The sequence below is a fragment of the Microplitis demolitor genome, chromosome 10, assembly GCF_026212275.2.
Source record: "Microplitis demolitor isolate Queensland-Clemson2020A chromosome 10, iyMicDemo2.1a, whole genome shotgun sequence".
NCBI lineage: Eukaryota > Metazoa > Arthropoda > Insecta > Hymenoptera > Braconidae > Microplitis > Microplitis demolitor.
This window is the reverse complement of record NC_068554.1, coordinates 4,226,450-4,248,192: the sequence shown is the minus strand read 5'-3', so window position 1 is coordinate 4,248,192 and position 21,743 is coordinate 4,226,450. Positions and strand designations below refer to the sequence as shown.

The 21,743-nt window shown below is 31.3% G+C and overlaps 1 protein-coding gene across 1 annotated transcript in view; it reads right to left on the bottom strand.

The window, feature by feature from the left end:
* LOC103578256 (dynein axonemal heavy chain 2) overlaps positions 1 to 21,218 on the bottom strand; it is a 31,854-nt gene extending 10,636 nt beyond the window's left edge. The window contains exons 1-33 of the mRNA XM_053742458.1: positions 21,119 to 21,218; positions 19,416 to 19,489; positions 18,913 to 19,261; positions 18,788 to 18,792; positions 17,127 to 17,448; positions 16,053 to 16,513; positions 15,612 to 15,748; positions 13,940 to 14,282; positions 13,332 to 13,851; positions 13,108 to 13,250; positions 10,986 to 11,275; positions 10,669 to 10,920; positions 10,421 to 10,548; positions 9,314 to 9,447; positions 8,816 to 9,238; positions 8,589 to 8,740; positions 8,207 to 8,457; positions 7,909 to 8,131; positions 7,733 to 7,839; positions 7,336 to 7,507; positions 6,519 to 6,694; positions 5,559 to 5,721; positions 4,881 to 5,105; positions 4,530 to 4,818; positions 3,313 to 3,450; positions 2,916 to 3,086; positions 2,545 to 2,836; positions 1,909 to 2,413; positions 1,645 to 1,830; positions 1,046 to 1,432; positions 480 to 700; positions 297 to 406; positions 64 to 179 (exon numbers count right to left, since the gene is read on the bottom strand). Coding sequence (XP_053598433.1) covers positions 64 to 179; positions 297 to 406; positions 480 to 700; positions 1,046 to 1,432; positions 1,645 to 1,830; positions 1,909 to 2,413; positions 2,545 to 2,836; positions 2,916 to 3,086; positions 3,313 to 3,450; positions 4,530 to 4,818; positions 4,881 to 5,105; positions 5,559 to 5,721; positions 6,519 to 6,694; positions 7,336 to 7,507; positions 7,733 to 7,839; positions 7,909 to 8,131; positions 8,207 to 8,457; positions 8,589 to 8,740; positions 8,816 to 9,238; positions 9,314 to 9,447; positions 10,421 to 10,548; positions 10,669 to 10,920; positions 10,986 to 11,275; positions 13,108 to 13,250; positions 13,332 to 13,851; positions 13,940 to 14,282; positions 15,612 to 15,748; positions 16,053 to 16,513; positions 17,127 to 17,448; positions 18,788 to 18,792; positions 18,913 to 19,261; positions 19,416 to 19,489; positions 21,119 to 21,218 — 7,565 coding nt within the window. The remainder of the gene's footprint in view (positions 1 to 63; positions 180 to 296; positions 407 to 479; positions 701 to 1,045; positions 1,433 to 1,644; positions 1,831 to 1,908; positions 2,414 to 2,544; positions 2,837 to 2,915; positions 3,087 to 3,312; positions 3,451 to 4,529; positions 4,819 to 4,880; positions 5,106 to 5,558; positions 5,722 to 6,518; positions 6,695 to 7,335; positions 7,508 to 7,732; positions 7,840 to 7,908; positions 8,132 to 8,206; positions 8,458 to 8,588; positions 8,741 to 8,815; positions 9,239 to 9,313; positions 9,448 to 10,420; positions 10,549 to 10,668; positions 10,921 to 10,985; positions 11,276 to 13,107; positions 13,251 to 13,331; positions 13,852 to 13,939; positions 14,283 to 15,611; positions 15,749 to 16,052; positions 16,514 to 17,126; positions 17,449 to 18,787; positions 18,793 to 18,912; positions 19,262 to 19,415; positions 19,490 to 21,118) is intronic.
* Positions 21,219 to 21,743: the final 525 nt, after the last annotated feature.

Below are 21,743 nucleotides of genomic sequence, written 5' to 3'. Positions count from 1 at the left end.
GATTATTGATGTCTTAAGAACGGTAAAAAGAATTTTTTATTTCTTCTTCCCGTTCGTTATTACCAGTCGTCAATCAGCCGGTCACTGAACACTCGGAAAATCTCGTGAATCCAGAGACGGAGAAATGTCCACCGGGAATGTTGGTAATCTTTGTGGCTACGTAAAAGACCCTGGAATACCTAGTGACATATATTTTTTATTATCGATTTTATAAAACTATAATTTTAATAAGTCAGTCATTAATTTTTCTGTCTCTCGGCTAATTTAAACTCGAATAATAATACATAAATAATAACCTTTGATATATCTCGTAGATTAAATAAATAATGGATTTTACCCGGAGTAGGTAGCATTGCTTTTACTACACTATTATAAATTTCAATAGTCGACAAAGTTATTTCAGTAGCTGTGAAATTATTTAAAAATAATTTAAACTGATTAGTTTTTTTTTTTATAATTTCTTATGAAAATTTTTTTACCGATTCCCTTGACTTCTGGGTTAAAGTCAAACAATTGTTGATTCAACATTGTACTGTATATGCGTACAATTTGTTTTTCCATTGGAAAAGTCATATTAATAACATTAAATTTAGTAATCAAACGATTACTTATGACATTGCGTCCGCCACCACTAGGCCCCATAGCGCTCATCAATTGCATTTTCTTAATGTACTTCTGAGTTTGTTTTGTACGATGATACCTGTTGATTTTACAGCCGGTATAGTTTTGTTGATCGAATAATAAAAAGAAAATTTTTTGTTTATTTTAAGAGGAGTCTGAACTTTTCTCTGTCACACTCAAGTCGATGAACGGTATTATCTTTGTTGCACTTGCGCAGTAAATGGAAACTTTGTCCACGTTTTTCTCTTAAATTAATAAACATTTTTTAAAAATAAAAACCTAGATTGATAGATTCTAAAGTAATGCATCGAGCCTCGTTCTTAATTTTGCGTTTAGAGGTTTTATTTGAGAGAAAAGCTTGGACAAAAATTACTATAGACCCACCTTAAATAATTTGGTTTAAAGATAAATTATAAATAATTACCAAAATTTGTAATCAATAAATTGTCGTATTAATTCAAGCGGAGGTTGTGAGCCATAAGTATCTTTCATCGGCATATTAAAGTCGTCCATAAATGTTATCATCGTTTTATCACCAAATGGTAGATAAATTCCCTTCATACGTTTTTCTAAACGGCTTTCTATGGCGTCTTGAATATTATTCGAGGTTGTTTGTCCTGACATATTTATTGTAAGGACACTGTACTTGGTTTTATCTAATGATTCTAGTACCGTTTGTGCCATTGACGTTTTTCCTGTGCCGACGGGTCCTACGAGCATCACTGGATACCCATTTTTCAGTAGTACATTCAATAAATAGTCATACCTAACTGTGTCAACAGTTGGTACTATTATTTTATAAAACGGTGTTCTGAAATAATATTTTATTTGAATAATTATAACTCGCGGGAAACAAGTTATAAAATAATAATTAAATTTAAAAATCAGCTATGGCAATTTAATCCGGTTAATAAAGTTGGCCATAAATTAAACCCAATATTTAAAAGAATAAATTTGTTATACAAGTAATAAATGAGTAAAGTACTTAATTAAATCTAAACTTTATTAAACGTCACGTCTTACTCTGTAGGATATCTCCAAGCCAATGACAATTTTTCTTCCCATGAGGTAAAACCACGCTGTCTAACGTCAACGTAATACTCGTAGATCGTATCCTTGAGAGGAAAAATATTATCCATCTCCCTAACGTAATTATCCATTTTACGTCGTCCTTCTTCGTCAACCGTCGAGCAGACTGACCAAATCATGCTAAATTATATTTAAGTTTCAAGTATCAGAGCTATTTTTCATATCTGTATCCTAAAGTGAAACTTTTTTTAAACTTACCAAAAGAGAAACCAAATTTTACACATCAAATTAAAAGTATGTCTATCTCCATCAAATTTAACTCCATTTTCCGGTGTCGCGAGCACTTGTAACAGTTTGCACAAACTTTCGACAGAATTTAGCTCATTAACGGTGATTAATTCTTTACACTTAACCCGCTTGAACGTTAATACTTTATCGATATAGTTTTCAAACAATAGGTTTATTTGTTGGACAAATTCCTCAGAGATGGTTTGATATTTTGCAAGCCATGAATTAACGAGCGGGTGCCATCCGAGGTCTTTATAGTCGCAATAAATCATACCGGCTCTAGAAACGGTCGCCGGTGACGCAACAGCCAAATCTTGAGTTTCAAATAACAATGATACTTGTTTCGTCATTGTTATGCGTTCATTGTTAATAAGTGTGAGTATTTTATTGTCGTCCATTACACTGTTCATGTTTTCAATCCACAATGCATCAACTGGGCCATCAAAAATAATCCACTTTTCATCTAAACTGTTATCTATTAAAACGTTTATTGGAAAAGATGAATAGAAATTCCATTGGATAAGAATGAACGTATAAAGGAAATTAATCTGTCAAATCTGATGTAATTTTCTTCGACATTCTATGGAGTATAATAATTCTACTTACCCGTGCAGGTCTTTCGCATAATAGAGGATATTATACCGTCTGACCATTCACCAGTTGAAGGATTATATTCGCCGTACAGTTCACCCAAGTTTAATGCTTTCGGATTAATGGGATACTCATTTACAACATTGAATCCTTTTTTTTTATCTCTATTCATTGACGTAGATGTGTTTTTTAAAATTTTCCATATCGTTGATTTACCGGTATTTGATTGCCCGACGATCATTGTCGAGTGTCGAGAATTTTTAGTCTCATACAGTTCAATTACTTTTGTCAGTAGCATTGGAATTGGCTTGACAAAAATACATGTCATTTTTTTAAAATTATAGAGTATAAAATTCAATCAAATATGAATTTTATAGTTAACTTACCTGTAAATTCAACTTGACTGCTTCCTTGGTGATGTATTCGATAAATTCATCGTAATCGACTTTGGGTATTTTTATTTCAGGAAATAAATCTGATGTAATGTTGATGAATAATGGCAAATCATCGGATGTCAATTTCGATTTGTTCATATCATTCATTGATAATATTATTATCTAATTATTATTAAATTATAATTAACTAGAGGTTGATAAAATTGAAGTGTATAATGAAGAATAGATTCGAAAATTAATTAGCGATAGTATGTATTTAAGTGGATGAGTCGAGAGCAATTAAGAGAAGGAATAGACATTAAGTTTAGAGATGGAAGTAGATATTAACATTTCAAGAAAGTACGTTAACAACTTTAATTGCAATAAGTTTTAGTATATAGTTCGTTACCTCTTCATCCGGTAAGTGGCTGTATTGACGTCTTTTCTTACCGGCATAACGTGTCAGCGTTACTATTCCTCGTAAACCAAAGTCATAATGATGCTGTTTACTGAGTTGCTGTTGTGCTAATGTGTAGAGAGTGAATACCTGGAAATTATTTCATTAAAGTTATTAATATTATTTTTAATTTTTAAGCTAGTACAGTGATAGAAAGATTTCTTAGTATTTAAGAAATTACTTGTTAATATTCAAGAAATCATGTCTTAAGAAATGATTTCTTAAATAGTAAGAAGTCATTTTTTAAAAGGGATTATCAGATATTTTCTGTTGAGTTTTTTTTCGGAAATAAAATCTTTAATTACAAAATACAAACCGTACACTGATGCACTATTGTCTAATCTAGTGAAGTGCGCTTCAATTGTTTGATAATATTCGTTTGTTTAAGAGAAAAACTCGGCTAAAGTTGTCATTTATTGGACTATTGCAACAAAGAGTTATACAGAAGTACCGTTCGTGGACGAGTGTAATAGAGAGAAAAGTGCGAATCCCTCTTAATAGTATGAAATATTTGTTAAATACAAAAAAATGATGTTTAAGATATGATTTCTTAAATACTACTTTTTAAATGCTAAGAAATTCTTCTATCAGTATAATTATATTGAAGCTGTTAAATCTAGACTTTTAATTTCGGGATTGGGTTACAAAAATTACTCAGTCATCTCGATAATTATTCATGACACTGAAGTTAGACGACGTTTAATAAGTTTTGGATTTTTTACAAAAATAACAAACTAAAAAAATAAAAAAATAAAAAATTGCAGTTATAGCTTTTTAAATTTCCTACATGTGCATATTTTTGGTTCAGTTTTTTTTTTTAAATTTATTTAAAAAAAAAAAAATTCAAAAATACTTAAATGTCGGTTAGCTTAAGTATCATAATTATTCATAACTAAAATAATTTATTAAATTTTTAACGAAAAATCTTCTCTAATGATGATGAACAAAATTCTCATTATGAAGATAAAACTCGAGACACTGATTATGGATAGACTCGTAAACTGATTAAATTTTCAAAGTGACTAATTCAAAACCCGATAAATTAATATTATAATTTAAAATAATATTAAAATAAATTATCATAAATTTCCATAGTTATCGAGGTATAAAAATTAATTGACAGAATTATTGAATAATAATTGTCTGGACATAATTAAAATTGACTATACCTTTCTGGCGAGAGCTCTCGTATTTTCGAATCCCTCTCCAAAGAGATTGATTTCCGCAATCATACTGCTATCAGGCACCATCATGGATATTGGTCTAAACATTGACTTAAGATTGTCAGGTAATTCTGTTCTGCCTGCATACCCTGGATTCATAGTGATGAAAATTCCCGTTGTTCGAACGAGAGAAATATCAGAGCCCTCGAAGAGAAATCTCGTTAACTTCTGAGCAAGTGCTGTAAGGATGGAGAGAATTTGCTGGGCGACAACCGACAGCACTTCAATATTGATCCTACAAAGGGTATTACACACTCTATTGGTCGTCCCAGAGATATTAGGCCGTGAAAATACAACCTGTTGAACTCATCGAAGCAACCCCAAGCACCAGTTTGCGCTAGACCGGCGAACAATCTTCCCATACTTTTATAATCCAGACCTTCTGAACAGTTTTGTACTATTACATTCAAACCTAAAGCTTTTCCGAGATCTTTTACTGTTTCTGTTTTTCCAGTACCAGCTGGTCCTTTAGGGCACCCACCGCGATACAGATTGAGTGCTGTTGTCAAAGTTATGTAACATCTGTTTTAAAACAAAAAACAAAAAACAGTAAACCAAAAAAAATATATATATAAAACAAATGTTTTGGGATTTATAAAAGTTATATATTGATTTAATAAAAAGTAACGCAGACAAAGTGAAAGACATTTCCAAGACTTCTAAGACGCAATCGCAATCTCCTAAGTGAATATTCACGAAAACGCAATATTAACGACATGCAAAATTGCTGCATCGAGTTGCATTTTCTACGAACAAATTGCTTGGATGCATGCACAAGACTAGATTTATGGTCCCAGTACTTCAATAAATTAAACTACTTCCCATTTCTGCTGCCTTTTATCGAAATTAAATCGATACTTTTTGAACACCAAGATTTTCTTTATGTCTCTCAAAGTCTTGAAAATATTTATTGCTACTTTTATCCCAAAACAAAAATAAAAATAAAGATTAAAGTAAAGATTGAATAGAAATTACCTATCGGTCAATGGCGTGATGACTAAGCGCTCCGAGTTTCCGAGATATTCGTATCCATAAATAAAATTAGTGTTAGTTTGTCGTATAACACACTCGTCCAGATTACGATCCCAGTAAAAACGCAATTGCGATATCCAATCAAATGATGTAACATCTTTACAACCTAATAAAAAAATTTTTTTTTTCAATTTAGATAACGCTGTTTTATCTGATCAGTGTTGTCGGATTATTTAAAATTTAAATTAAATTGAGTTTTTCATTTCTTTAATATCACAGTTATTATAATTAGAAAGATCTTATCGTGCAGAGTACAGATTATTGTCTGACGGTGATAGACACTGTCAAATTTAATTATAAATATGTCAATAAATAGTCATCAGTTAGGGTCGCTTTGTTTCCTGGTAGATCCGAACTACGGTAAATTCCGTAATTTACGGTATTTGGAAGAATTACGGTATTTTAGGAAAAAGTATGATATTCTAGAGTAAAAGTATGGTAGTTTTACCGTAAATTTGCATTAAGAGTACAGTCATTTACCGTAAAGTGAAGTATTGTACTGTAAAAATGGTGCAAATAAAAAAAATCTATTGCCTACGGTAAAAATACTGCAATTTACGGTAAATGGCCGTACTTTACCATAATTTACTGTAAATTAAGACCAAATGTGGTAAATTACCGTACTTTACGGTAGCTCACTTAAAATACCGTATATTCCTGTAAATTACCGTAGATTGCGGAAGATTTGCCGTAGAAATACTGTATTTTAGAGTAAATTATGGCAAACGCGGTTAATTACCGTAGGTTGCAGTAAATTTTCCGTATAAATGCCGTATTTTAGGTAAATTATGGCAAACTGCGATAAACGACCGTATTTCGCATTCACCAGGATTATTGTTTTATTATTCGTAGTAGATTGATTGAAATTATGTTGCCTGAATATAGTTAAAAAAAAAACCTTACGTAGTTTATATAATTTTTCAATGACGTCTCTCGCATGAATTTCAATGACGACAATAGCTTTGAGTTTTATCCTCAGTAGTTTATCTACATCAGTACGAATAGCTTCTGAATACTTAGCGAGCGCTTGATTTTGCCGTTTTCGTAGTTTTCTCAGTGGTTTCCTAGATTCCATAGCTCTGGAACATGTACATAAGCTGTAGTAGTAGCAGTAGCAGTAGTAGCAGTATTATTATATATAGGAGTAAGTAAACGAGAGAGAAAACGCTTATCAGATAATCTTGTACGACGTATATATATATCTAACGATATTTCCCTCTCATCGGTTCGTTGGGTGTACGAATTTTATCAGAGGCCAAGCGGAATAGAATAAGGCTCTGTGGGTTAAATTATTCACAGCATCGCTGGTATATGCAAACGAGAGTAGTATACGAAGGGCCAGTAATAGTAAAGCTTGTTATATATGTATACATATATATTTAGAATATAGTGAGTGTGAGAATAAGAGTAAGAGAGAAAGACGAAGATAATGAAATAGAGATAGAAAGGAGAGAGTAAAGAGAGAACAAGTGAGGATGGTGGTAAGCAGAATATGCAAAATTTCTCTTATTAGAGTTGCCGTGTCTGGCTCGCTTAAGTCATCACGTTGACCTGACCATCTACATCTCTACCGTCTCAACTTCTCAGCTCATCTCTGTCTCTCATACTTCACTTATCCTAAACCTTGTTCATCTTTCTCTATTGTATATCTATGTATAGGTCCATTGAGTTAGCTGGAGGATAGAAGACCCGGTAGACACCGTTGAATTTCCGTACTCACTTGCAATGTACAAGTACTCGTGTGCAGTCGCTTGTCCACTGTATCTGAGTGGACGTTATTCCCGGCTGACTCGGCCACTCCTTCACCCACTTGTCTCGCTTATCCTGGATTTTTCGTAGTGCCGCACGACACTGTCGTAGAACCTCTTTCAGACACTCTCGCATAGCTATTTCTGCAACGAACAATGTGTAATCTTGTTTCGTTATATAGAATGAGCTCATTTTGAATCGAACGGGTCTTTTATTGCAAAAAAAAAAAAAAAAGTTAAGGTGAATAGGGAAAAGAGAAACAAATTTCAGCTGGAAAAATACATTTAATTTTTTTTTTTTAAATTTCGCACTTGGAAAATAGAAAATATTAAATGGGGAATAAATTATATTTTAGAAAAGTTTCATACCAATTTTACAAAGCCAATACTCTACTTGTCCCTCCAAATTTACTGACTTAAGAAATTCCACGTACTCTCCTTCAGTTGAAAACATTCCTTCGGCTATATGCCTACCCGTTATAAGCTGTAATATGAAATAACTCATTCGTATTATTACACTCAATAGATATAATCTCATGTGATATACTTTTGATATTTTCAAAGAGTTTATATTCCCAAAGAGTTTTTTTATATGTCGTTGTATTAAATCCGGATGTTTTGCGCTGCCCAGTATCTCTAGAAGATCATCATTGGATATGAAGTAAAACCGCGGAAATATATGACGTTTACTTTCTAAATATTGCTCTAGTGCACGTTGAATCGAGTCCATATGATTCAGGAGTTTATTCAGCCGTTTGAGTAGTATATCTAAAAAAAATGTATACAGATAAATTTAAATAAATGTCAGAATGTATAGAACACAATCTCTTTAAAGAATTTAACTTGAATCGTGACAAGCTTGGACGATATTTTGTGCTTTAGCAATTTGACTGGAAATGTCTTTGAATTCGATGGTTAATGCATCAAAGCTGTCTGTTTCGTTTGGCATTTGCTTTCTTATATCTTCTGTACGGAATATATTATCCAGATATATATAGTCTTTTTGTACAAGAAGAATTACTTCAAGCAAATCGGCAATCGTGGATAAAGTACGTTCCCATTGGTCTACATCGTTGACGAAGGGCTCGACAAACCTAGACGATAGACCAAAAAAGATAACGAGCTAGAAAACAGGAGCTTTACTTGCCTGTGATCGATTCACTAGCTTTATTTTCCTTATCTTTAACTCTCTGTCAATAAAAAAAGGGTTAAAGCTTTACTACACCTCGTTGACTTCATTGCTGACAACTGGACTTGGTGATCCTCTAAAGTCTGAAAGATCTCGTCCACTGATTGTAATCGATAAATTCCAGTTTCTTTGTTAAGTGTCATTTCCAGTTTCCGAGTATCCCATGTTGCAGTGATGCTCTTTAAACCCTAAAGAAATTCCCTCAGATTAAATCTACGCAAGAGATAAATTTCTTGCTTTTATTTTGTTTTATTTTGCTCTACTTGTTCTATCGTTAATTCCATGGACGCGGAATTTGATATATCACCAATTTCATCCGAATAATTTTGTAATTGCATTTTTATTATTAATGACAATGTAAATCCTTCCGAAAATTCGTCGAATTCATGGCCTATTGTGGATTTAACTTTGTCCCAGTGACGTTTACGCATTGCAGGATTTTTCAGGTCTATTATTAAAGGTAATGTACGACGAAATTTATCAATACTCGATCTAGTAAATTCAATTATTGACCAATTTTTGTTTTCAAGTTCTTTCGATAGCCGAGTAAATTTTTTAAATAATTTCGATGCCTCTGTTTCCATTTCATCGATCTCTATTGTCCAGAAGTTAACTGTTTTATAACGTTCCCATGATTCGTCCCATTTTTTTGTCAATTCCCACACAAGTTGAATTGCTGAAAACTCCTAATAAAACATTTTTTTTTTAAATTTATTGCTCACGTGCAAATTAACACTCGAATTAAAAATATTTAAAATTACTTTGTCAATCTTGTCTAGTTCTAACGAGTCAACTAGATTGGCTTCAAAAATATTGAGATTATTTTTAAGTTCAACTTCAGCTTGTCTCAATTGTTCTAACTGTTGTTTAAAATCAGCCAGCCATGTTAGAGCATCTGAAAAAAATATAGATTTGTTAAAAAAAATTATCAAAGTTTACTTGACTGATTCACTGACTAAAATAATCGGTAGCAGCTACCTATTGACAAAGAGTAACTACTACCGATTATTTTTTGGTAGCCGCTACCGAAATAATCAGTGGCTGCTACTGAAAATTAATCGGTAGCAGCTACCGAAATAATTAGTGGCTGCTACTGAAAATTAATCGGTAGCGGCTGCCGAAAAATAATTGGTAGCGGCTACCGATTGCCAATCGGTTGCTGCTACTGATTATTTTTTTCAGTGATTGAAGGCAGATGATAATTAAGTTAGTAAATAAATAAAAAAATAAATAAATAAATAAACAATTATAAAAACCGTGAGTTTTCCAGTCTGAGGTGAATGGCCCGCTATCTTGGAATCTATTTAGCAACGCGACAGTGTCTTCCTTAAATACATCTGCCTGCTTCAAGAGTTTGCACTTGAACTGTTCCTGTGGGAAAAATGTCTACGTTAGGAGCATTCAAGTGCGAGCGTGCATTGCAGCTTGAGTACGATCAAGGCATAATAATCAGAACAAAATTTCGTGATATGTATACAGAGCATTTGAAAAATAAGTAAATAACAAAAAAAAACAAGACAAGTAGAGATGACATAATAATGTACCTTTATCTCGGCAATTGTCACCGCGTAGTTTGAGATAAATTCAACGTAACTAGTCCATGATTTCGGTAAATTCTTTATTTTCCTCTTAAACTCAAGAGTCATTCGTACTTGATATTTCTCTACGATTAAATTCATTGGATATAATGATGAAAAAAAAAAGATTAAATGAAAAAAATATAAAGTGAATAAAATGAAATAAGGTTTGTCGATTGGCGTGGATTTGAGGCAAGACTCAAGCAATTACTCTGGGGTTTCGGGCACAGGTAATTCCTTCTGGTAACGCGATCGATTTACCCCCTACCAATCGCTTGGATCAGGGTTTACCTAGAGTCTGGTACTGCTCTCGTATCTTGGGGAATTCTTCCTCTTTCCATAGAATTTCAGCTCGGAGTCTCTCGAACAATTGCAACGTTGCTTGCATTTCGATGAAGTCTGTTGGCTCTCTGCTTATCCTGCAAACACACAGCTTATTTTAGAAGTGTATTAACCAACAAAAAAAAGTAAATACATAAATAATTCTGTAGGGGTAATTTTTATTTACATTCTATAGCTATAATATTTAAGATATTTACTTTTTTATATTTTCCTCCATGTAAACGTTCAGCTGCTCGACTAATTCTTGAGTCATACGTAATAACAAGAGTGTTAATTTATTTTGCCACTCTACACAGTGTTCTATTATTGCGTTTTTCAGTTGATCTGAATTAATATTTAAAAAATTTACTGTCGCGAATGTTTCTTGAATTTGTAAATTATTCGCTATCTCAGTATATTTTCCGATTTCTGCTTCAAATAAAACCGCTGATGGTTTCAAATTTTTGTACCTATTAAATTATATCAAATATATCATTTAATGTAAGTCAGTTAGATAAAAAAATATATTAATTACCTTTTAATAAATAAATCTTTGTCAACTTCCCATACATCGCGAAACGGTTCCCATGTCTTGAGATAATTTTCAATTGAATTGAAACACGTATCGACTTGATTGTCAATATTTTTTTGCATCTGAATAAATGTTTGGTCTTCATTGAAAGTCCTCCAGAGACTACTGACCCCATAACGTCCTAATCCGAATTTTTCAGGCAATCTCGGGATGTTTTTGAACGGTTCCAAAATATGTTGTAAAGCACTACTGGTGACTTTAGAGATTTCATCAAGAGAAGGGGTAAAAACGATCTAAAGAAAAAAAGGATTTGTTGAAACAAAAAATTTTTACTTGTCCTAAGAAATTTTTGCATTATGAATTGAAAACAAAAATTTTCTTGAGGTGAGAAATTTTTCAAGTCTTAAGAAAATTTTTTTTTTTTAATTCATAATCAAAAATATTTTTTGCATCAAGAAACCTTTTTTTTCCATGTTTAATTTGAATAATGTGTTAATTGTACCTAATGTAAGGAAGGGAGGGGCAAAACGGGGCAGGGGTGCAAAATGAAATACCCCTAAAATTCTATAAAAAGTTTGTTTTTTGAACATTCCAAAATCACTTTTGTAAATATTCTGGAGCATTATTTTGAATTTTTTTTTTTGTTTAACTTTCTTAAAAATCAGAAATTTCACTCGAAAAATGTTAATGACTTTTTTATGATAAAAACTATAAAATTTTTTTCTTTCTTCGCATCCAATAATTATTAGAAATTTAATTTTTCTTAATTTAAATTACTTACAAAAAAATTTAATTTCATCAAATTTATTTAGTTTCCAGAAATTTTTTTTCTCACCTTTTTCAGAGGGTAGCCCACTTTACCCGCAAAAATGAAATTTTTTTTTAACAGCAGCTGAAAATTTTTTCTATTCACTTTGAATATCATTAAAAAAAAATTTATCGTATTCGAGTCCCAGAAAACACTATTTCCATAAGTACCCTGTTTTGCCCCTGTCTCCCCCATAAATAGATTGATATTACACGTACACTATTATCGACCAGGTTGATATTAATTAAAATAAATGTTGATGGTCCATTGGTATCAACGCCATGTAGTGCATCGTACATAAAAGTTAATGAGTTTCTTAAAGATAAACGTAAGGTCTCTTCTAATACTCTGTCCAGGTTAATCAGATAATTCTTCCATTCGGTAGTACTCTGAAATGAGTAAATTTACTATAGAGTACAAGTATATCATGGTCTATCGCGTTAGCAACAGAACGTGAAATCGATGGACACTGGCAGTAGGAAAATTGTCAACTATAGTAGAATCGCATCAGGGTACTAAGTCTCACAGGATTATCTAGACGCGTGAGTACGACACGAACCGAGTATATGGGACGTGTTTCTGTATCCCGAAGAGATTACGAATACCCGGAAATTCCCGGAAGTCGTAGAATAGATGGAATAGCCTCGATAGAATAGATGAATAAGGAGCTTTTGGCTGCTGGATCATGAGTCAATTGTTGTGGGAAAATACTTACCTCGGAAATTACCAACTGAAACCCTTCGTACACTACTAAGAGGTACTGAATAATGTCTCTGTATTTTTCCTCAAACTCTTTGAAAACACGATCCCTAAAAAAAAGAAGTCACGTGAGGAATATTGAAAATAAAAAACCTCATTGCGGCTTTAATAATGCCCGTATAATTCTACCACAGGATTACATTTAAGTCTAATAGATTATTTTTTGTTTGTTTACAAACAGTGGATTTGTTCTGTTCATCAGATTTAAAAGAAAAAAAATATGTTACCTCGTGGTTTTAAATTCTTTTTTAAATTCTGATAACTCATAACTGTAATTCGGTTGTATTTTAATTATTGATGTGTCAGAAATTTCTTCATAAATTTTCATTATTTTAAAATTTGAATTTTTGTACGTATCTAGGAAATCTTGAAACTGTAAGACAAATTATTTTAAAAAGTTTATTAGTAACGAGGTTTAAATAAAATAAAAATTCCACACCTCAAACTCATATTTTTTTATTTAAAATTATTAATGAGCTCCGAAAAAAATAATTTTTTTTTTCCATGAGTAAAAATAAGCTTGAGGTGGGAAATAAAAATATGAATTTTTGAAAATACATCAGTTGCGATATCGCAGCATTTTTTTATATAAACATCAATAGAATCAGAGTTCCAAGTCAGCTTAGTTAATCCCGGGTGAATTTTTTCATCGAGGTCATTTATGTGACGTCTAAAAAATAGCTTTTCTTCAGGCGAAAGAGCTTTAAAGAGGCACGAAATCAAAAATTACAATGTAAAAAAAAAAAAGCTAGTATAAAACAAAAGACAATGGGGTATTATACCATCAAGTATCCTATTGTATGCACGAACAAGCATAAGCACACTCTCAGAAACGAACTGTAGCGTGTCCCACTTATCATAGATCATCTGTACGTAGATGGGAATTTGGAAGCCTAGGTACTGCCAATAGTTCGCCTCGCGGCATAAATTCACAAGGTTTGGATCGAGGTTGGACTCGAGCAGTCCCGGCTTATCGTCGCTGCGTCGCATCAAGTATCGATCGAGCCGGCTCTTTGGATTATCACCGATGTCATCCATCCACTTGTGATAGAGCCTGACGATCGTTTCACTGATGGAACCAACCAACATCTCCTGCTGATGGTAAACTTTATCACTAATTCCACACTGTCCAGGCCATTTTGCTTCAGTGAGTTGTTGTTTAGTCACTTCTAATCGTTTGCTTTTCAACTTTAGATTTAGCGCTCTACCAGAAAAATACGGAGTATTTAACGGACACTCATTACGTTCCTCCAATATTTCTTGTTTCATTACTTGAATATCGTTGGCGAACAGCAGCCATATCTTCGGCAAAATTAAGTTCGTAATAATTATGTCGATCATTGATAAATTTTTGTATTGGTAAATTCAGTAAGACTATTGTTATCCTCACTTTTGTTGTTATTGAATCAAACAGAGACTTCAAACTCTTTCTATTCATGTAAATTTTAAATCCATAGAGATTGGTAATACCTTCCTGTACATTATTCATGTCTTTGAATACAACGTTCACGAGATTCCCAATTGTTATCTCTAAGTCCTTCATCTCGTTCTGGAATGCGAACATGTCGTCGTACCAGGTGGGCTCTTGAACGTCTAATATCTTGTGAGCTTTAAGTCTTAGTGTTTGTAAATACACTAAAAATCTCTCCTCTATTTTAATACATATTCTTTCATATTCTTTGCTATTTGGTCCACTGAAAATTGGCTCAATTCTCTTGGCTTCTTCATCTAATCTTGTTATCACAAAAAAATATTCAAATATTTATTTTTATGTAAAGCTTTCGATCTTTAAATTATTGCTATTTTTTTTCTTAGTTTTTAACCTTTTTTTGTTTGTGTGAGCTATGAAAAGTTTGAAGTATTTTGAAAAATTTTAAGTTTGATACAAATATTGTCAATTTCTTAAGAACAAGTTTGTTGGCTTTAGAAACCTGTTATACGTCAATGACTTGGTAAACTTAATAACTTTGTAGGATACCATAGGACCTTCAAGATCGACTAATTAAGCTATCAATATACAAACTAATGCGCCAATGTTTAAATCACCTACAGATACTTTTCTAAATAAATATTCAATTCAAGACATATTTTATGTTTAATTAAGCGTATGCAAATTTCGTCTTTATTTAGAAACATTTCTGAGATGTCATTGAATTTTTAATTAAATTGCAAATAGAAAACCGTCTAGACAGACTATTGGATAAGTAATTTTGAATAATAATAACGATAATTAATCAGATATGAGTTTAAAATTATGCAAAATTAATTTTTCCATTTGATGGACACTATAAAAAGTGGTGTAAGTCCACGATATACCTCACGGTGAAAATTTGTTAATGAAATTTACCCTATAATTGAGAATAAACCTGGGCCAAAAACAAAATAAATACAAAAGCATAAAAACTAATACCTATTGTTTTATTTTTTACGCTTTTTTATTCAAAAATTAAATGAAGTTAAATTTTTGTACCTTATAATTGAACATTATATAGAAACAAAAGAGTATTATTCATCCTGGCTCAGTTTTTCTCACGATTGACGAGTAAAATTTAGTAGATAATTTTTCTCACCGTTAAGCGGTGGTAAAAAAACTACAGTTTTATTTTTTTACGTAACATTTGTACTCACACCTTATACCCAATTGAAATAAATTTACTCCGCATGTACAATGAGTGTGAATGAATAAATAAATAAAATGTAATTAAAGTAAAAATTTAAAAATGCGTATTTAGACAAATGAAAAATCCATACACGTTTTTTTTTAAATTTCATTATTTTAATTTAGGGTAAATGGAGGGGTGGGGGGGGGGCAAAATGGGCTGACATTTATAATACGTATAAGCCCTTATTTTTTGAGGGGTCCATTTTGCCCCCCCCCCCCTCCTGCCCCTATTTATTTAAAATTTTTTTATAATTTGTCTTATGTCTGCTATATTCACACTCATGCATGTACACCATTTTAACATTGATAGGATAACACCCCTAAGTATCACCGTTACATCGGTGTAAGTCCATTTTGACATACTATTGTTAAATACTATTAATTATTAAAATAAAATTACTGAGCAAAGTCGATCATAGCATGTAAAATTTCGATAAAATTTCTGCATCTCTCAATAAAGATATCGATGTAATGTAGAACTTGTTTGTCATCTAAATCCCAAGCGTTTGATGTTAAATCATTGTGAGCTTTAGCAAACTATATAAATATATAAATATTGAAATAAAATTAGTAGGTTATTGGGGGGGGGTATAAACGAAAATGGGGAATAGAATAAAATATAGGGGATAAAAATGAAAGAAAATAAAGTGAGGAAGCGGTTTATGATCTCTTTTGATGGTTGAATGAAAAAAGCTCTTTGAAAGATCAAGGGACAATTCTTGATAGCTTTATAGTAGGAAACTGCGGGCGCTTTGTTGATACCCGCATCATGATTTTAGAGAGATTTTGCTTATATCAGGATAAGACTGAACAGAGGTAATAGATGTATGATAAAAATTGCCTTCAAGTAGAGATCCTTGTAATTTTTACAAGCCTCAATGCACTTTTTCAGTATTTTTATCGTTTCTCGCGTCTTTCCATCCTCGAAAACATCTTCAAGGTTAATGAACCCGCGGTTTATTGTGATAATCTGGTTGTTTATTAGCTTAATGAGATGATAAGCTCTTTGATGGGTGCTGTAGAACGGCGAGTGCAGCCAGATGTAACGGAAGATATGTAAGATTTTTGGCAAGTGCTCCAATAAAAATTCAGGCTCCGTTATTTCATTTAATTCAATGCACGGTTCTTTTAATAGTTCTAAATACTCTATATTTGTTTTTGCTTCTTGGGTATGTTCTACAATTTCATTATTCAGCAGCATAAACTGTTGCAATTGATTGGATTTAGCTTCCGTTAATATATTCAGGATGTGCTGCACTGCAGAACTTTTTATTTGGTAATTTAATCCACGGAAATTATTCCCTGTCAACAAATAAGCGTGTAAATAAAATTTTTAATTTAAAATTTTAGTCTTTTTGATTTTTGATCAAAGGGAAAATTTAATAATTCATTTTATTTAAAATAAAAATACTGATGCGCGCATTTGATTTATTACTGGACAGAGATAACGAGAGCAATAAAATATCAAAGTTGAAATGAAAAAAAAAATTTTAGCGATAACTTTTCCTCGTTATTTGTTGACTGTGATATATTATGGAGGTAATTAAAAAATATTTTTAATGAGACAATTAAAAAATGATAATCAAGTGCTAGGATGAAATAAAAAATACAATAAAGTGAAAATGATAAGGTTGATAAATTGTTAATACTGATGGTGTTAGTGTTAGTTGAGATTCTCCCAGTGCTTATGACCGGATGTATATCCCCAGGTGGACAATTTAAATCCCTGTGGTGATTTTGTAGTCTCGTTTATCCCTTCTGAAGTGCCTTTAGGCGAAACTACGGGCGTTAACCCAAATTCACAAGGATGAGGATCGTGACCCAGGATATTGCACTCTATATCTACGTCTATAGTTAAATGTCGGACGGCAAAGGTATAAAATTCAATTTAAAATAATAATAAAATGAAACTAACATCGTGTGATCCATAATTTATGTTCATCAATAATGCATGGAAATTTTTTATCTATCATTTTATTTTCGGCGTCTGACAGTCCGAGTCTTATTTGTTTACTCCATAAAAAAATAAGTTTCTCCAAGCGTTTTATAAGATCTTTATTGTTGCATGCTTCTGTCACCGTTAGATTATTTGTTTCAATCGGTACATAAATTACAGTTAAACCCAATTTTTTATATCTCAACTCAGTGAGACTGCTAAGAAACTCGTACAAGTTCATACAGAAGTTTGCTTTTACGCATGTTGTCGAACAGTTAAGGAATAAATTACAAAACTTTTTCTTAAATCATAAAATTCTTTTTTAAAACTCAACATTCAAAGTATTTTTTTACTACTTTTTTTTTTCTTTCAATAGTATTTGTTATAAATATTTGGTCTGTTGTTTTTGCAGTTTAAATCACTTTTTGATATTTTAAATAAAAACTTTTAAAATCTAAAATAGATAGCATGGCTCACACTAGTGTAATAATAAAGATTTGTTACGCAACAGACAAATACTTTATTATCTCAAATTCTTGATTTATTGACCGAAAAAAATTATTTAAAATAAATCATATGATAAAATTTTTTTACTTGATATTAAAGTATATAGATATTGGAGTACGGAAATTCGTTATTGATTGATATTTTATAAATCTAAATATCGATGACTGAATCGTTATGTCTATGATATATGTCACGTTAAATTTTTTAAATTAAACCGCCATTTTTCTTATAATGGTCACCATGTTTTTATAAGCCGACAGTTTTTACTACTGGCTCGCCGATGTCGCTGCTAGCACTCGTTAGAGAGAGTAGACAGCAAGAAAAAATCTAACAAGATAGACAAGGAGACAAGAATATCAACCAACTTCGTGACAACTATCAATCGTATTTTTAATTTATTTATTATAATTTAACGAGAAGGATTTGAACAGAGATATTCAATAGAGTTATTTTATATAAAAATCTAAAGCTGATGCAAAAATAATCAAGTCGATTAATTTACTATTTCGAGAGTTATCGTGTTTACAAGAATATAAGACCGTACAGACCAGCAGCCATCGCTGAAAATCTAAATTAAATTAAACTTTTGACATGACTATCAAAGTTTATTGAGTTAAATTAGACCCATGTCAGTTTGTTAGCATGCTTTCCTTATAATATCATGCTCATTACACCCTTTTGGCGTAATACATCAACTGTAAATACGATTTAATGTCAGTGAATCAGTAAAAAAACTTTAACAGAAAGTTGAGCACTGCTTCAGGCTTCATACTAGCGGAGCTTAACCAAAATTTATAACTACATCAATTACATATTTACTTGACTAACAGTATAATAGTGTAAACAAGAAAAAAATACCTTCATGTAATGCAAACTAATGGAGTATGATTAAAGTAAATTATTCACCGGACTTAGTAAGCTCGCTAATCAAGAGCTCTTGGCTTTCAATTAATGGCAAATTGCTTGTGGCTACTATCACCCAAAATGTAACATTATAGTCTCGGAATTAGTAATCACAGTCTCATTAAAGCTGTGGTAGATCAGAGGGCCTACTCATTCGTTTGTCTACTACATGTCTCTACATCATATCGCTTCGCAACTTCACATTCCATAATTTACATTCCCAGACATACCACACCTGTGGTAATATTGATATTTAACTCAATCTCCTAATTAATAATTACTGTGATGGACAAACGTTTCTAGTACTCTGTTTAATCATTTCCTATCATAGATTAAATTTAATCAAAAAGGATACTGTCACTCCATGAATAAGTATTTAGAAAAATTGGCGCAAGTAGATCATTTGTTATTGCAGACAGCGTCGCTTCAACGTTAGTATTATTAGTCGTGCCGAACAATATTTCGTTGTGAAAATTTTTGACACAAAATTCTTCATTTCTCTTTCGTATAAAATACGTTAGTTCACCTACTGGATATGACGGGAAATAAAAATCACTTGTCAAAGTATTTTTTTCATTTAAATAAATTATTAAAATTTTTATTTTTTTGTTCGTTAAAAATTCTTTTATATTTTCAAAAATACTTTCATTCCAATCATCATCCTTGAGATTTGATAGCACTGTCATATTTTTAACAAAACCAATCTATAGAAAAAAGTATAAAAATTATTACAAACTTTTAATCATAATTTTCAGTCCGATAAACTTGCAGATAAAAAATTCTTTACTTTTATTATTTTAATTTCTTTTTTTTTTTCTACTTTTAACATTACCAATGAATAAGATGAATTTTTCTTACCAGTTTTTTAAGTTCCTCGTGGTCGTAAGTCGTTCTCAGTGACGTTTCCTTCGCTCTTTCTGTTTCCTTATCGCCTAGCGATTGAAAAAGTTTTGTTAATTAGAATTGAAGAGAAACTTTTGTGCATTAAAAAAAAAAAAAAAAAAATGAAAAAAAAAATATATTAAGACTGAATTTTTATTTTTATGTTAAAGATAAAATATATGAGATTTGAAGTAAAAAATTGTAGAACTAACAGAGGAATTGAAAACAAGAAAATAACTTGAGCTTAAATATTTAATTATAATTGTCGAGATCATCACGTGTAATTTAAATTTAAAGTTAATTAAGTAGTTATATATATTTTATGTGGAAGTAATACGAGAATTAACATGAATGCTGTGGGTATAAATAGTGTAACTCTCTTGCACATCGCGGGGCGTGTCAACCGGCGGCTTGGAATCTCCCGGGAAACTCGCATTAATTGTCAGTGAATGCGCTTGTGTACTCTAGTATAACTACTGCGAGCGGTTCACCGGCCACTGCATTATTACACCCGGAGAGTTACCTTGACGCCGAATCGTCCTATCGTATGGAGTTGTCTGTTGTGTATGTATCTAAATGCGCGTTAATAACAATCGGAAATTCTCTCAAACCACTGGGGATATATTTTATGTATTTATATGCGAAATTACTTTTTTATTTATTTATTTGTTCATAAAACAATTTAATCACAATTTTCATACTAAATATTGATCTTAAATTAAATACTAAATTTATATGATTTTTTTGTTAAAGGGGAGGGAGGGGGAAAACGCGGTACTTAAGGATATTTCGAAATACCAAGTTGTCAAGGACTCAATTACGCTAAATCTTTTTTTTTTAATGATATTCAAAGTAAATAGAAAAAAATTTTGTTAACGTTAAAAAAAAATGTTTTCATTTTTGCGGGCAAAATGGGGCATTTCCTAAAAAAAGTAAAAAAAAAAAATTCTGGATTTTAAATGAGAAAAATTACATTTTTCATGATTATTGGATACAAAGAAAGAAAAACAAATTTTTAATATAGCTTTTATCATAAAACAAAAGTCATAAAATTTTTTGATTAACTCTCGATTTTTGAAAAAATTTAAAGAAAAAAAATGGAAATATCCCTCAGTTCTATTTACAAAAGTGATTTTGGAATATTTAAAAAACAAAATTTGTTGTATAAAATTTTGGGGGTTCCCCTTTTTGTCTGACCTACTCCATTCTGCCCCTTCCCCTATATATAGAGTAAATTAACCAGTCTAGTAGTACTCAGTCCCCTTAAAGCTTAACTTTTCCATTTTTTTTAATGTACGTCGCGAAAAATTTCAAAATTTGATTTTTCACTAATTTTGCAATAATTAGATTTCATTTTTATGCATACTATTATTGATAAAATGCATATTAAATATATATATGAAAAAGTATATATATGAAAAAAAGTAAAATTTATAAAAAATACTACTTAGCTTTCCTTGAATTTGCATTAAATTAATAATTAAATAGATTTTAAATAATTAGGTTAATAATAAATCCATCAAATCAATAAAAAAGTAAATAATTATCTGTCAAAATTAAATTATTATTGAAATATATGAAGGGTTGGATATTAACAGGGGATTGGTAGATGGGTATTTTACCCTATTTTAAAAAAATTTTAATATATATGTATACTTGAATAAATAAAAAAATATTACTTTCATATTGGTCATGGTCTTCGTCGCTGGACTCAGCGTCCAAATATTCCCGTCTTAAATCAACGGTCTTATCTCTCAGTTTATCTTTCTTTCGGTGCATTTTATTGACGTTAAGTCTTGTGTAAACGTCGTAAGATTTTTTTTCTCATAAATATCTTAGCCGTCTTAATATTTAACTATGTAATGTTTATATCAAATTTTTACTCTTGAACACACACTATTATTATATAACCGCAATATTTATTGCACACAAGTTACATAAATAATAACAAGTGACAGTAGTCCGTTCATTAAAACGGAAAAGAAAAAACTATAAAGACGGAGAAAAACAATAATAAAAGATTCTATTATACGCAATGATAAGCTCAAAAGACATCACAGGCCATATGAACGATTAAGCTTTGTGATTTTGATAAGCCGAACCTTCTTTATATCGTCTTTATATATATTTTTTTTCTGGATCATTCAAACGTTTTCTTTTCTGCTGATCCCAAAGCAATATCATATATATTGATGATTCCGACATCATATTGTGTAACAAAAGCCAATTGAATATAACTAGGTTGATATTTCGTACTCCACAAATACCACCTTATATATTTATATATAGATATATGTCTGTAGA